General features: G+C 38.8%; 1 protein-coding gene across 3 annotated transcripts; it reads right to left on the bottom strand.

Annotated features, from left to right (window-relative positions):
- Nucleotides 1–82: 82 nt before the first annotated feature.
- On the bottom strand, nucleotides 83–16,645 carry prmt8b (protein arginine methyltransferase 8b). Of its 3 annotated transcripts, none has more exons than XM_026923398.3 (10): nucleotides 15,924–16,645; nucleotides 14,330–14,566; nucleotides 12,751–12,906; nucleotides 10,833–10,896; nucleotides 9,106–9,248; nucleotides 7,737–7,821; nucleotides 5,459–5,574; nucleotides 1,916–2,066; nucleotides 1,678–1,799; nucleotides 83–809 (listed from the first exon to the last, which is right to left on the bottom strand). In XM_026923398.3, the coding sequence occupies exons 1-10, from the start codon at nucleotides 15,990–15,992 to the stop codon at nucleotides 726–728; spliced, it is 1,227 nt and encodes a 408-aa protein (XP_026779199.1). In that variant the 5' UTR covers nucleotides 15,993–16,645; the 3' UTR covers nucleotides 83–725. The 3 variants fall into 3 exon arrangements, with proteins under 3 accessions (XP_026779199.1, XP_034169027.1, XP_026779198.1); XM_034313136.2 differs by having other exon boundaries at nucleotides 7,737–7,824; nucleotides 14,330–14,563; XM_026923397.3 differs by having other exon boundaries at nucleotides 7,737–7,824; nucleotides 15,924–16,644.
- Between the last annotated feature and the right edge of the window lie 286 nt (nucleotides 16,646–16,931).

The following is a 16,931-nucleotide window of genomic DNA, read 5'->3' as shown; positions in this document are numbered from 1 at the left end:
ATATATTTCTAATATAAATTAAAACTGGGTTAATAAATGTAATCAACTAGATGCACATATCGTTTTCACATCTCTGATTTATTTACCACTTCTAGCGTCCCAAATTCTTAACAAATGTTTGCATAAAATGTTTGAATTAGGCCAAAGAAACATATTTTTAATTAAAAATGGAAAAAACCCTTGAAAAATGATCATGAGGAATAAAACATGCCAGTTACATTATAAATCATTCAACCACAAAAAATAACAGAAGTAATAATTAAATTTTTAGTAATAATGAGGCATAAATGAAATATTTGAAAACAAGCAATCAAATGTCTCACTTTTAAAATCTTTCTCCATGCTGTCTGCTATAAGAATACTCATTCTGTAAATCCTGTTACTGTGCTCAAGTCTTTTTGGGCATGTTGCCTTATTTTTTTTTATTACATTACCTTGTAGATTACTATTCAACACTGTACTTGCTTTCATGCTTTCTTACTAAAATAAAGGACAACTAAGACATTCTCAAGGTCACTGACAGTTACATTCAGAGTGATGCTCTCTCACAGATTGGTAGTTTTGCAGAACTGGAGGACTGATGACACTATTGCTCTTTGTACGTGATTCACTCTGGGCTCATATTCTGCTGCTGGTCTCTCCTGTTTGGTCCGAGCATATAACAGCCTCGTGTGTTGTTCCCTGGGTGGTCGAGCTGTTAAAGAAAGTCTCCCTCTGTGGAAATCCTACCGCATCTTGTAGTCATGAGAAATCGCTGCATCACAAAGCTGCCCCTTGAAATCCAGCTCAAAGGTGAAGTCCAAGTCACGCTAGAGGAATAACAGACTTAAATGAGTGCTTCAATGGGTGTTTTTTAAAATCTTTTTCATCATGGCTATTCAGAGTGGTCCACTTCAGTTAAAAAAAATCTAATTTTACACTGGGAAAAGTTACTAATATTTAGACTCGGGTTAAGCAGCTGCTTCAGTCGATTTTCTGGGCTCCGCATTCAGGTTACGCAAATTACCTGCATGTTAGTCACACCATCAAGGTTGACAGATTTTTCTTGAGTAGAGGTGTCTGTTACAGGCTTTTTCAATAGCATAGACCATCTACAAATAATCAGGGGTAGAAATCGCTGACTGAAGAAAGAAATGCTGTTTTTTTTTCTTTTTTGCTGTCAAAAGTAATATGATGTAACATAAAAACAAGAGCACAAGCAGTCTAATAGGTATAGGTATAGATATATATACAGCCAATATATTTCTGCATGAAGAGTCGAACTTGATTAATTTACCAATATGGCTTTGACTTTCATTATTCATGGCTTATAAAATAACACTTGAACCAACGCATCTTATTATTGTGCATGTGGCATATACTGTAAAATGTGGCATATAGGATAATTTATCACTTCAAATTTGCTATTTTGATTTGACAAATTGCTAAAAAAAAAAGCCAATGATTTTGTTCGATGTGCTCTTCTGCTAATAAAAAAGGTTGAATCCGAGGTCAGAATCATGCAGAAGTGAGCCACACCTCTGTTTCCACCCCTACATGTGCAACTCTTGCGTAACTTCTGAATAGAGCTTGTTTCCGGAGCCACGTCTGATGTGTGCAATTTTGATGTTAAATCCTCACTATGCCGTTTCTCATTCTCTTTCTCTCCGCTTTTTCTCTCTTTGTTCACTGACTCACCTCATTGTTTTCATTGGGCTTGACGGCGATGCTGCCCATGATCTCCTCCCCTCTCCTCACTGTTAGGTAATCCTCTAGGTAAAACACTGTCTGCTTCCAGTGAGTACTTGGAGCATCGGGGGCTGAGATTGTGAGAGATAGATGAGTAATATCTATATGTGTGTGCATGTTTATTCAAGAATGAAAACAAGAGTGATTGCATTTTGTAGTATACTGTATATACTATATGGAAGCGAACCTGTGGAGAAGCCGGTCTTCTTGTGACACTTGGTGAACTCGATGTTGAAGTAGGTGACAAGAGCGTGGATGTAGTCATTTCTCTGGATCTGCAAGCAAAAGGCTGAGGTGAAGGTCAGATCCTCCAACTTTACTGTGTAGATGTCCACTTCCTGCAAAGCACACATGAGCACACAGCCACATAATAAAACCACAGGGTTCTCCAATTTCCTCCCACTTTCCAAAAACATGCAAGGGAATTGGCTACTCTAAATTGCCCCTAGGTGTGAATGAGTGTGTGAATGGAGCCTTGTGATGGACCGACAGCCCATTCAGGGTGTATTCTCACCTCGTGGCCAGTGTTCCTGGGACAGGCCCTGGATCCACCATGACCCTGACCAAGATAATGCGCTTACTGAAGATGAATGAAAGAATGAATATAGCTATTAATCTTATGCTACACAGAAAGGAGGCAGCATATGCATGAGCCCCATTTCCTTGTGTATTAAAATGAACGGTGCCCTATTTAATGGGTTAAATGCTTAAAATGCAATTGTGAAAAACCTGTGTAAAACCTACGACTATCTCTGGAAGGCAGACATGGGTAGGTTGCGACTGCAAAACCTTAATTTAAGTTTGATTTTGGTCTGATGTTTCAAATTTATGCAACAGGATATGAACTAGGCAACTTTTACATGATACAGTTTCAGCAGTATTGCTTAAGTAGTATTGATCTTTATGATAAATATCAGTAAACCTGTGACCATTAAAATCTGTGATCATTAAAAAAATAACGAAATGAAAATTTCTTTCTTCAAATTAAGAATGTAAGATGCACCTTGATTGGGAGAGTGACGATAGAGGAAGGAGAGGACTTGGAGAAGATGGAGAGATAAGACAGGAAAGAGAGAACACAGGTAACAGAGGACAAACAGAAAACAGAGGATAGAGAATAAGAAAGGAAGGATATTTATTAGGCTTTGGTTTATTTGATTAACGATTTTATGACTTCTATCATATCATAACACATTATTTGATTATAGCTGTAAAAATAGTTATTTTCTATATTGCTATTTTTGTACACTAAAATCCTACTGAAACACTTGAGCCTCTGCCCCACCAAAGTCTTTGCACAGCCCTGGTAAACTGTTAAGCTCCCTCCATTAACATTACACAATACTAAGCCTTCATGTCTCTAAAACATGGATTGGCGATGAAGGTGCAAAGCTTCCCTTGTGCCTTTAATCATTATATAAACAGCAGATCATTAACTTCATTTACCCTCCTGTTTGTTCATGTCATTCAGTATAGCCAACAAAGAGACAACACTCATTCTTCATTTCAGACACTTATCCTCCAGGTATTTCATGAATACACCAACTGAAGAGGCAGTGATGCTGAGATCTCTCTGGAGCCTTCTGCTTTAATGTGTCTGGCACCCTGTTTCTTCTCTGCCCTTTATTGTGTAGTTGCCTCAATTCTCTGATATTTTGACTAATGAAAGGATGTTGTGATGAAACCCCCTGAAAATAGCAAAATCTTTTCCAAAAGAAATCTGAGGCAGAAAATGTGTGCAAAATATCAAAATTGTTCACTGAATGACTAACTTGTGGTGCAAAAAAAAAAAAAAAAACAGAAATAGGGTCAGGATTAGGGTATAAAAAGACAATCACAAGATGATACAAGAGAATATATACCTGAAATGACATCAATTTTCAATGTCAGATCATTTAGACAACCTGATAAAGAACCGGGGCAGTTGTGGCCTAATGGTTGAGTCTCAGCCTTGTAACCCAAAGGTGAACCTGAAGGTCGTGGGTTTGAGTCTCAGGTCCGGCAGGGATTGTAGGTGGGGGGGCTGCCCACTGCTCCGGGTGTGTGTTCATGGTGTGTGTGTGTGTGTGTGCACGCACTTGGATGGGTTAAATGCAGAGCACAAATTCTGAGTATGGATCACCATACTTGGCTACATGTCACTTAACCTGTTATTTTAAATACAAGAACTCCAGGTTTAATCTAAATTTAACCAAAGATCCAAATAACCAAGTACTGCTCTCTGCTACTTTATGAACATTTTATAGTTAATCTGTTATAATTAATCTTGTTGGATATATATTTGAATCTACAATATGTGCAGTTTAAGCTTCCATGACCACCAGGTTTTTAGATCTTTAGTGGCATCTAGAACAAGCATGTCCCTGGATGATTCATATTATTATTTATTTTATAATTGTATATTTCTCTATTTTCATCAAATGGCATTCCACTGCTTTTTTTGTGTATTTATTTTACCGAAAGCACGATTTGGGTGAAATCTTGTAGTTACAACAAATTGTCAGGCAGTGGTGCTGGACCATTGTGCTAGAGTAAAGTTTAAAATCTGAAGAGTGGCTCAATGAGGGCGATACATCTCTCCACCACACGTTTACAACTTTCTGAGCAGGAAAAATCCACCCTGAATGAATTGCATATTAATATTTATAATTAACATGATATTCAGTGACATACAAGATTTATTTTGAGTTCACTTCTTAGTTTAAACTTTGACATGTTGATCTATTTTCACTCAGTGGTTTCCTACATTACTCACAATGCTGTTTGACTGCCTGCTGATGGTGGTGCCAGTGGGATTAAGCCCTTGCTTCATCTATACCGAAAGAGTGTGATGCAGCAGAGCTTTAATCTTTTAGATTGTCCAGCTCTCTCACCTCACCTTCCAAAGCTTCAACTTTCATGCTAATACTGCCGTCAGTGCCATCGCTCTTGTCACCTCATAGGCCACTAACTATCCGAGCTGAGTCTCTGCTATAATTTAGTGCAACTGCAATGTATAGATGCATTGCATTCTGGAACTCTGAGTACAACATTTGCACTAATGTCTTCACTACTTCTACACTGGATTTGTCATTAAGATGATGTTGAAAAATGTTGCTGGTGAGTGAGAAAAGAAACTCCTATGCTTTTGTTTTTAGGGACTAACAGCAAAACCTGACCTGATTCCTTATGCTTGAGATCACTTAAATGTTTTCTCCTATTGAACAGCATTGTAACTGCGTCCTCTTGTGACAGCAGAGTGAAAAACAGCTGCTAACTTCTCACAAAAGAAACAGCACCTACTAACAAATTCGCACAAGAATGCCAAAATACATCACATATATTTCAATGTAAATATATTTAATGTGTTGCAGGGTGGAGTTTTCCTTTATGTGCGTAGGTAATTCTGAGGTCTGTCACCGAATATGCATCATTTTGGTTTTAACTTCTCATTACACACACTGAACACCACTCCTCAGCAGCGTGACCACAAAATGATATTTTGGTCTTATCGTGTGGACGCGCTAACAGCAGAAGAAATGAGAACAGATTAGCACCCAGTCATCAGAAAGCCTCTTAATGATCATCAGGTCATTATGTAATGCTCACACAACATGTGTCCTGAGGTAGCGCCTAGTCAATCTGCTCTATGAATCAGTCGAGGGCTTTCACAAAAAGATCAAACACTCATATTCACATTCTCATATTACGTCTGCCAACCCACACACTTGCAAACACAGAATATTCCTACCTTAATAAGGCAGGAGTTGGTCACCACTTGTTTCGGGTCCACAATATCAACCAGTGGTTCCATCATAGCAACGTTGCGAATGCAGGTCATGTCAAAACCATAAACATTCTCCCACCCTAGAAGTCAGTTGGAGAGACAGTCATTACTATATAAGGAATAAAACATTTGGGGGTGTGCTGTTGTATGAAAATAATCAACAAGGGAGAGTTCACGTTTTCCAATAAAACCAAATTCTGAAGTGTTTTATTCCTCTTATACCACAGCAATTTGCCATCTATTTACATTTTTAACTAATGAACTTCACCTAATTCATTCATTAACTAATGAATTAAAAAAGTTGTACTTTTTAACCATTTATATTTACATGTAATGTTGTGGAATGACCATGAAACAAGTCAGCTCCTGTTATCCCCTAAATTCTAACAGCTCACTGGCATCTCTTTTTTTTGCTCTCTCTTGAAATTAATAACCCAGAAAATGCAGCTTTTCATGTTACAGAGGAAAAACCCACCCATGTCAGAAAACCTGCGCTTACACTGGAGACTCCTTCCGTAAATGATAACGAAAAGTCTCCTTGCAGAAAGATTCAACATATTAACAAGTACAGTACTGTGCATAAGTCTTACGCACGTGCAAAGAAATGCTGTAGAGCAATGATGCCTTCAAAAATAATGAAATTAAATGTTTCTGCATTTAAAAAAAATACTATAAAGCATAGTAAACAGTAATAACTGAAAAAAAAGTCAATATTTGGTGTGACGATCCTTCGCTTTTAAAAAATAAAAAAATAGTCTTAGGTACAGTGTGTGCAGTTTTATAAGGAAATGAGCTGTAAGTTTTACTGAGCATCTTACAGAAGCACCCACAGTTCTTCTTTGACTGTCACACTTGCTTCTTATTTTTGCAGCAAGTCTTCATTCTGTTTTTTTGTTTGAAAAGTGTCTCTTACGTATTAATCTGCTTTCTTTACTGCCATACAAACATTGTTCTGTAACATTTAATTTTGTGCTGAAAAACTACCGCTGGACATCTAAAATGTTTTTGTACTGACTCGATAATGTAGAAGTCATAAAATACAAATCTATCACAAAGTTTGTACTAAAAAATACAGGATGCCTAAGACTTTTGACAACACAGTTTTAAAAACAACCATTTTTGATTGGTCTTCGATCACGTGGATCATCCACCATGCAAGTCCACATGAATAAATTGTTACTATAGAAACGAATGAGCACATTACTTTATACCTGTGATTTGAATTACACCCGGAACTACTGTCAGAGACGTGACGTTATCGCGAATGAATAAGAATTCAGAATTCATCAAAGCTATTATAAGCAAAGTGTAGGTTAAAGTAAGAGAAAAAAGCAGCAAATGTGAATGCAGAGTAGAGCAGGAGGAGGAGAGGAGGTGCGAGCACTTGTGTAACGTGTCAGTGTGTGAAATATGGATGCTAACATTGAGATTCTTTGGCAGAGTCATCAAGTCTGAGCATATGCTGTAAGAAGGTATGATGATCTGATGCCATCTGTTTGACATCCACTGAGATAACCATTAAAATATAACAAATGAAAATTAATAATCATTAATTTAAGAAGATTAAGAATTGGCCCATGGCTGTATTGAGAAAATAAAATGCAACCATTTTAGGTGTTCTTGAATTGGCTTGTTATTAAAGGAGTTAATTAATGGACAAAAGCACAGAATAAAAAAATAAGGCTGTGGAGCAGTTTGACCTTTTGGGGTATTCTTGTTGCGTATGCTTAGCTCTTTGCAGGAGTGAAAAGAGGCGTCATCACCTCTAGGCTTTTTTGGGGCAGGGGGGGTGCATAGTGTTTTGAATTTGATGGAATGTTAAACTGGATATGTGAAAGTGATATCATGCATGTTCACATGACATGAGGAGGAAAAATGAAAAGAGTGGGTGCAGTAGATGGTTTTTTGTTACGAGGCAGAGCCATGAGACATTCTGAGAACAAGAAACTGACACCATCTGTTGTGTGTACAAGGAGACATCACTCTCCTCTCCCTTCCCAAAGATTTGATTAGTTACGTTTTGTCACTTCTGGCTTTTTTTTGCTTAGTGAACAAGCCCAGTCCAGAGCTCCTGCTGGCTGAAGATGAGTGTTAGGTTTCCTCTGGACAACCGTGAAGGAGTGAGAAACCCTAGCTTGACCCAAAACCCTATGAGAGATTCTTCAGCTGCTTCTCTATCTGTCTTTATTTATTCATGTATTTATTAAACGGTGTGTCGCTGAGGTTGTGTGTGTATACTCACAGTGGATTTTAAAGTCTTTGTATTGTCTGTCCTCTATGGCCACCACGTGTAGTGTTGCTCTATCTGGGAACATGAACCCTCCGGGCTTCTGAAAGAGGTCAGTATCATATCACTTATGTCACCAAACAATTATCATATTTGTTTCACACAACTGCCATATCAAAATATCATTATCATGTTCATTCACACTCTCTATCCCTCGTCTGTGCACAAAGCACACTCGTCCCTGTTATATATGCAGCAAATATTTATGCATTAAACCTCTGTGTCCTCTGTAATGATTCACTGTGAATAACACTGAATTGGGTTAAGAATCATATACATACAATAGAGTTATAGATATATGGGTCCTAATAGCATCTAACCACATACTTACTCATTAGCTATGCTTCAAAGATTTTTATCAAACCAAATGAATTAAATCTCATTGTAAGATTCTGATAAACTGTTTATAAGTATCCTAATTTCCTAAACAGGACATTCTGTAGACATTTCTTGATTTATTTGCACGTTACATGTAACTTCCGCTCTGAAGTTATGTGCATGCATGGAGCGTGCATTAGTGCCAAAATTACAATGATGAGAAACGTCTGAGTCTAGTAAGCGCATTCAGTGTTTTACTGCCTACATAAATTATTTCCATCTCAACAAAATGTCCTCCAAGTATAATTATTTAAAGAACAGCAAGAAGAAATTTGTGACCACAGTAAAGTTGCTCAACATTTCAATCAATACTTATCTAATAATGCTACCAACATTAAAAACAACTGCGGTCTGCACAAAAATATAATTTCTATCAAAGTATATGAAAGTTTTTACAGTAAAGCATTTGTGGTATCATCAAGAGATCACTAGTTTGAATACCGATCCCAAATCCCAGGAGCAAAATTGGCCTGGGTAGGAGGGATAGCATACTCTCCCTCCCCTGTCAATCACAGCGACACTAGCAAATAGTGGGCATCTGTGAGCTCATGTACAGTATGTGGAAGAGGGCAGATAGTCTCCAAGTGTATTCCATTACCCTGTGACACATTTTCCCTGGTTGGTAGCTCTTGTACGATAGGGGAGAGCTGGCTAGTGGGTAGGGAATTGACAGGTGACCAGATCGGGGAGAAAAATGAGGGGAAATAAATTGATGCCCATTGCACCTCCCACAAGGATCACATCGACCCAATCATACATGCACAGAACGTACATGCTGATTCAGATAGTGAATTGTTCAATCAGATAGAAAGTTCAGCCTCAGTTGGTTTACACTATCCCTATTGAGCTGTATATCTGATAGTTTTTTTTAAATCAAAATTCTGATTCAACTGTAAGTGGAATTATTTAACAGATTATTAGGCTGCATGTAAACCTTGCTACTAACCAGCCATTTGTCCCTGGCGTAAATGACAGTCTTCAGCATGGACTCGTAAAAAAGGCAGTATCCCATCCATTCAGAGACAATAATGTCCACCTGATCCACAGGCAGCTCTGTCTCCTCTACTTTCCCTTTAAAGATGGTAATAACTGCAAGATATAAACACACATACAGAGATATACAAAAAAAAAAAACACATTATGTAACGACTGTGTGTATATGAAGATTAGTTGAACTGATTCTGCCGTAAAGAAAGGGTGAAAATTAAATGCAGAGAAAACAATTACATGGAAAGTTTATCCATGAAATCCGATCTCCTTCTCTAAAGTTCAAGGTGAGATTTTTATGGACAGCTTTTTTTATCCATTCATTTTTGTCTGCCCATCCTGTTTCTCTCTCTCTCGTTTTTTTTCCAGCAGGCAAGCTGCCAGTCTCTAGTTACTAATTGCAAAGGAAGAAGGTGCTGAGAGAGTTGTGTGTGTGTTTGTAAGCACACTGCTATGATTCCTCTCCCGTTGATTCAGGCTTTACCCGGCACTGTATTAATCAGAACTGTTGAGGACTGATTTAAACAACGTTGTCACACCACAGGATGTGAGTGAGGATGTGACTGCTTTTTCCTGTGTAATGAAACCCTGTTTGCTAATTGCGAGTGTGTCACTCTTTCCTCTTCATAGGCATAAAGCATAAACTCTGTGCCCTCAGAGAAAGCAGAAAAATTTCAGCTAACAGATAAACAATTAGTGCCGTACTCAGAGTTAAGTGTGCATAATAAAGAGTTAATACAGAACTTATGAACATACAATATGTATTCAGACCTCCGAATTAATGATGCACTTAAGAGCCATTGCCCACATAATCCAGAGTGAAGTTTGCCAAAAACAGAGAAGTGCCTCTAATACATGAAGCCTGAAGCAGAATTAATTATTAAATACATCACCCTTTGCTATTAAATGTATAAATATGACATTATAATGAAAAAAAATAATAATAAGCACTTGAATTATCCATGCGTCTGTTTGACATTCCTATAGCACCGCAGCATTTTTTGACTTTTTTGTATGATACGTAAATAGCATCTTTAATAGAAAATGTGAGGATTTGCACACAAAACAATTTCAGAAACAAACTGCTAATTCTGCATGCTTATTTGAAATCTCAATGGTGAGACTTGAATGTGTGAAAAATTGAGTCCTGTTTTGTTTGGCCTGCTTCTATTATTATTAGGCTTTGCTGTATACTACCGTGGTATCAAAGTGTTATTTATGCCAATTAATGTGGGTGGAATCCCTTTTGCTAAATTGAGACAAATTTCCAAAATGGCAAATTGCTATTAGATGTTTATTTAAGTATTTGCCTTTGCCTTTTTATGTGTATTTTATCCATATTGGTCGTAAGTTATTTTGCATTTCTCCAGGCAATTAACAACAATCTGTTTTTAAAGAGGGGTTGGTCAATATGCTGTTGAAAAACTCCTGCCCAAAGTGTTCTACTTGACAAAAACATGTCAAGCTTGGAGGTAATTTCAATAATCTGAATGAGCTGCCAAAGTCCTTGTCATCTTGATGCATTTTTGAATTTAAGCTGTTGATGTAAGTCACCAACTCTGAATACGGCCCCTTGTGAGTCATTTTTTTTTTTCAATACGCAATTTTTTTCAATAGAGTATTTTTTCAAATACTTTTCACATTAAACAAAGGCACAATCATTTACACAAAATGTTTAGATTTTACCATTGTCCAGGTGGTTAGATTTGATGATTTTCTCTGAGTACTCTGATATACTTGAGCATTCAATCTGCAAAAAAACGTAAACATATGACAAATTGAGCACATTTTATTGGCCTATTGCTATTAACTGCAAGAAGATACACATCCAATTTCTCTTAATCTGCACTTATTAATGTGTTTGATTTTCACTGTCCCACTGGTTTAATCACTGTTACATATTAGCTCTGAAAAATGTGATATATATTTCATAGGTTGGCTTTTGCTTAATGAAAACAACATATGTTTTTATTATTTTTATTCATCCTAGTCATTTCCAATTCCCACCCACTGTTTGGTACTCCTACTATTATACAATAGCAACCTGGAAGTTTGAGCCATAACACAAGCTTCCTTTGCCCGAATGTCTGTTTACGTGATGCCTGTGTTTCCCTTGTGTGGGTCCCAGATCAGAACACAGCTTACTTTTTATAATTACACCACTTAAGAGCCTACATGTTGTACAGAAGGTGCCTCTGTAAGGACCCACTCTCATTCATTAATTTCTCTGCAATAACCTGCTAAGTGGCAGTAAAAATACACTCACCGACCACTTTAATAGGTACATTTGCAATTGCAAACATCCATGCAATTATTCAATCAGCCAGGGCAATACATAAACTCATGAAGATACAGGTCCAGAGCTTCAGTTAATGTTCAGAGTAACCACCAAAATGCAGGGAATATGTGATCTCAGTGACTTTGACCTGGCATTTCGTAGTTGTTGGTGCCAGATGGGCTGGTTTGAGTATTTCAGAAACTGCTGATCTCCTGGGATTTTCACACTCAACAGTCTCTAGAGTTTACCCAGAAACAGAAAGGCTGTAGTCACTCAAATAACCACTCGTTCCAACATTGCCAGCTCTTTTTCTAATCTTCAGCTGTCCAGTTTTGGTGAGCCTGTGCTTACTGTATCCTCAGATTCCCATTCTTGGCTGACATTAGTGGAACCCGATGTGGTCTTCTACTGTTGAAGCCCATCCTTCTCAAGGTCTGACATGTTGTGTGCTCTGAAGTGCTTTTTTGCACACCATGTTGGTAAAGAGTGATTATTTGAGTTACTGTAACCTTCCTGCCAGCTCGAACCAGTCTGCTCATTCTCCTTTGACTTCTCTCATCAACAAGGCTAGGCTGCTCACTGGATATTTATTATTATTATTATTATTATTATTATTATTATTATTATTATTTGCACCATTCTGTGTAAACTCTAGAGACTGTTGTATGTGAAAATCCCAGGAGATCGTCAGTTTCTGAAATACTCAAACCAGCCCATCTGGCACCAAAAAACATTCCACAGTCAAAGTCACTGAGATCACATTTTTCTCCATTCTGCTGTTTGATGTGAACATTAACTAAAGCTCTTGACCTGTATCCGTATGATTTTATGCATTGTGCTGCTGCCACATGATTGGCTGATTGGATAACTGCTTGACTGTGTGTAGGTGTGCAGATGTTCCCAATAAAGTGGTCAGTGAGTGTATAATATTATAACACAGAGAAAAGAGAAAGGAGTTCAGACTTTTTACTAGTTTCTTTTCGAACTCTTAAACTCCTAGAATCTGCCAGTGAGTCCAGACTTCCAATCCTGAATCTTGTAACTACAAACTGTTTGTTTTTAGTTTCAGTGGAGTTACAGATCAGCTCATAGTAGTTATAAATATGCTTCAAGGTGAAGAACTGAATAAGAAGAACTGTTCTCTCTCCCACTCACTCTCAGACTCTCATATGCTTATTCCTATAATACAGTGGGGAAATTGTATAAACTCTGTAACTAATCAAATTGTAGTTCTTCTTTTCTAATCTGAGCTACCTGACTCTGTGGATGTGCTTAGTGCTGAGATGTGTGTGGATGTGCTTAGTGCTGAGATGCGTGTGTTCTCACCCCGTAGACGTGCTTGGCCCCTGCTTTAGCAGCAAACATGGAAAGGATTCCCGTCCCACTGCCCACGTCTAGAACAATCTTATCCTTAAAAATGTGTTTATTGTGGTACATGGAGTTCCTGTAGGTCAGCGTTCTCACCTCATCCTTTAACATCTCCTGTTGAGGGAAAAGGTTTAAATGTATTTGTATTAGTATGTTTGTAAATACTACAGTATATATTTAATGTACAGTGTCATTACCACCCCAAAGTTGGTTATTTTCTTATAACAGCACATCCTGAAATGTTTCATTTCTCTTATACCACAGCAATTTACTAACAATTTATTCATTTTATTTATTATATTTTTATTATTAAAGAACATCATATTCTTTAACTGTTCATAGTTACGTTTATAAAACTGAAGACTCCTTCCGAAAATGCTAAATAAATGCCTCGGCTCGAAAAAGGCCCTGGGAACACATGCGAACTGAAAGACCCATTCATAGCATAGGCTCTCCATTTTCAGTCTTGCTGCAGGACTAGTGTGTGATATGTAGGACACCAAGCACTGTATCACTGCTATTCTTTTTTTTTTTTTTTTTGAGAGAGAGAGAGAGAGAGAGAGATAGACAGGTATCCATTATCACCCTGTAGGGATGAACTGATACCCATCTCTCTTTTCTCCTTCTTGCTCTTCCCTGTCCTGCTTTTTCTCTGTTATCAGGAATAGCTCCTTTATCTGCAGACAGCTCGACCTGACCCAAAAACTCAACATGTACTAGTCTCATACTGCATCACAGACATGGAGTTTTTCACAAATTGAATGATTTTTTTCTTTTATGGATGCAAGCAGTATTTTCACTGGACAGGCTGGCATCATCTGTATGTTTCAAGATTAACGATTAAGACTAAGTTAACAATTAAGAGTAAATTGTATAACAGATTAGTCAATAAATTTAAGCAGTACAACATGTAACATTTTAGGATTGGGAAATATGACTAAACAATAAAATCACAACACCTGATTACATTTTCAAGATACTTAATATGTATCAAGATAACAAAATATCAGGAAGTAGCACATTTTAAAACCTCTGGAAAACCTTTTTCAATTCTATGTTTATTTAACTACTTCAAAACATATATTTAACCTTCATGATAAAGGATGCAACTGTTACATTCTTTAAAATGTCCAATTATCTTTATAAAATGGGAGTAGGTGATATAAAAAATACAGACAATACCCACAAACCCATTCTGATTGGGGGAACCCTTGACAGCTTCAATGATTTCTTGAAGAGGGACAGATTGACGAGCGCTTGAGTGTACTACAGAGATTTGCAGCGCCGACATTGCAGACATCTGATTTAGCTCATCGAGTCATTATCAAGCCCTTGACAATATAATATCGATTTTGTCACAATATGTTTTTTCACGGGGGATTCTACATAGAAGCCCTTTGGGAAGCAAAGACCACTGAACCATCCAAAGAACAATTAAAGAACCTTTTTTTTTCTAAGACTGTTTTTACTTGTTGACATAAATCATGACCAAAAGATGACAATTATGTCAAGTCAACACTTCATACATTTTTTTTACCTCATGAATGCCAAAGTGGGCGTATGAGTCGAAGTAATAGTCTCGTGAGGTCATTTCCTCCGGGTTGAGGAGTTTGGCCATTTTTCCACGTCCAGGGCAGGTGGACAGCGCTGAGACGTGTGGGGTGTGAGGGGGACGAGGGACGTGATGAACTGAGGCCATGGGCTTAGGCACAGGGGGAGGCTGCGATGAGGGAGGATTGCCGGTGCTCTGCTGCCGCTGCTGCTGCTGCTTCTGCTAGCATATAGAGATGAAACAATAATTAACCTTTCTACTAATTTCAAACTTTTAGCTCATAGCATGTAGGCTTCCAGACCAGTATTCTTTGAATTCCACAGGTCTGGGTGCAGCACGGTGCATCCTAATGTCTTATCGGTTTAAAAGTCAGAACTGGTTTTACAGAAAAATTACATCTACACTGCTGCTCTAGGGTGGCATGGTGATGCAGCGGGTAGTAGAAGGATCCCTTATGGGATCGGTTCAATCCTGAACTTGGGTTACTGCTGTATGGAGTTTTGCATGCTCTCTCTGTATCCATGTGGGTTTCCTCTGAGTTCTCTGGGTTCCTTCTGCCTCCCAAAAACATGCCAATAGGTGGACTGGCTATGCTAAATTATGCCTAGGTGCGAATGTGTGTCCATTATGTCCTTCAGTTCCCCTGTATTCCCACCTCATGCACAGTGTTCCCAGGATAGGCTCCGGATCCACCGCAACCCTGACCAGGATAAAGCGCTGACTGAAGAATGAACGAACGAATGAATGAATGAATGAATGAATGAATACATAGTATTGTTTTATGGCAGCACAGTAGCACAGATGGTAGCATTGCCACCTCACTGCTTCAAGGTCCTTGGTTTGATCCTGAGATTTATTTGCTGTCTTCATGCCCGTCCAGGTTTCCTCCGGGTTCTCCAGTTTCCTCCCACTTCTTAAAAAACATGCCAGTTTGTGGGTTATGCTTGACCAGGACAAAAACGGTTGTTAAAGACGAATGAATGAATGAAAGCATTGCTTAATCTGCTGCATACAATGTTCAGAAAAGTACAGCTATAGAGGGATGAGCCCTGGGGATTGTGCTGTGCAGTACACCAGCGGCTCCTTCACTGCAGCACCAAGGACAGCGCTCGCGCTCCCGGAGACTGCTCGCTACGGGGCGGATTTTCATCAGCGACCGTCATAAATACCAAATATGGAAAAAAAGAGAAAAAAAACCCCGCATTTTTTGTTTTGTTTTCCTAGCACACGGAATGGAGCGTCGTCTGAGGCCAATAGTCGGGTGTCCTTTTGACCGCACGCTTTGTAAGCTTAGTGCATTGGTGTTGTATAGTGGCACGTTAATGTTGTGTGCATTTCTAGAAAATTGCATATTAGCAGCCTGTTTATCAGCAGCACATGCCGGGTGTACGGCTGTGATCTTCAGCTCGTGATGTTGCATGCAAACCTGCACGGAATTCAGATTCAAATTCGGCGCTTTGACGTTTTCAACGCAACTAAATGTGCAAGCAGGTGGAGAAGCTCACTCGCGCTGTTCTAAATGCGGTGCACTCTCTATCACGAGGGCTGATCCGTGATCCAAATGCATGTTTCAACTCACCTCCGAGCTCTCAGCCTCCGCCATCTTTCTGCGCAGGAGCAGGCACCGTGATGAGTGCCTCAGTCCCATACGAGCCAACGGGATTCCGATCAACTCGAAAAGGACAAAAATTGCTCCTATCGTTTCTGAGTGCAATGTTAGCCTACAGATCTCTTTGCAGAACTTTAGCAATACACTAAAGTATGCAATGTCACACGTAGGTTTATTCTTTATCAACAAAACCAACAAAAATATACTTCTAAATCAAGAAATTGATTATGAGGTTGTCATAAGGAGTTTTGGAACAGATTAGTCGCTCTGCGTTCTTCTGTCGAGCCCTGACCTGAGACAGGAAACATACAAGTCCTGTAGTCCATTGTGTAAAGTTAACAGAAAGCTCCTAAGCGACACTTAGCCTAGAAGGAAACCAGTTGATCCTGTAAAAAAAGCCTGAGCATCCTCAGTGTCTGACACTGCTGGATCACAGCCTCGGTGCCAAGTGCACACATCCCTTAAATACCGCACGTCCCAGGCTATAGGCAGCTGTATAACAGATTCATGTTATAATATACTCCAAGCTTTTTTATTTTTAGCCTATGCATCCACCCGGGATTCGAGCGCCTTGCTTTTCTATCCAGACCTTCCTGAAGGAAAGTTCAGCCCCGAATCGGAGAAGTTGGCTCGGTGTTGCGCAGGACAGGAGCGGGTTAAAGCGCATGAAGCGCATGGAGATGATCCCGAAACTAAATCGGTGCCTCCTACACGCGCAATGGCACCTCCACCTGCCCACACATCTTACACACTGACTCAACACGCCGAGCGCATTTTCTTCCACTTAAATGGACCGAGGATATTTTTATTTCTCCTATATAGGGCAACAGCGTTATGGTTCTCAATGTGGTGCGAAACCTGGGCATTTTTGCGCCTGGTTTGAATGTGAAGAATTGGATGTGCACTCCAAATGACAAGGGTGTTCAATGATAAAGCAGGAATGTGACAACAGAAGACCATAATCTAACAAAAGCACTA

Source organism: Pangasianodon hypophthalmus, chromosome 18 (genome assembly GCF_027358585.1).
Source record: "Pangasianodon hypophthalmus isolate fPanHyp1 chromosome 18, fPanHyp1.pri, whole genome shotgun sequence".
In the NCBI taxonomy this organism is placed as follows: Eukaryota; Metazoa; Chordata; class Actinopteri; order Siluriformes; family Pangasiidae; genus Pangasianodon; species Pangasianodon hypophthalmus.
The sequence above is the reverse complement of the archived record's forward strand: the minus strand, read 5'-3'. Positions and strand labels throughout refer to the sequence as shown.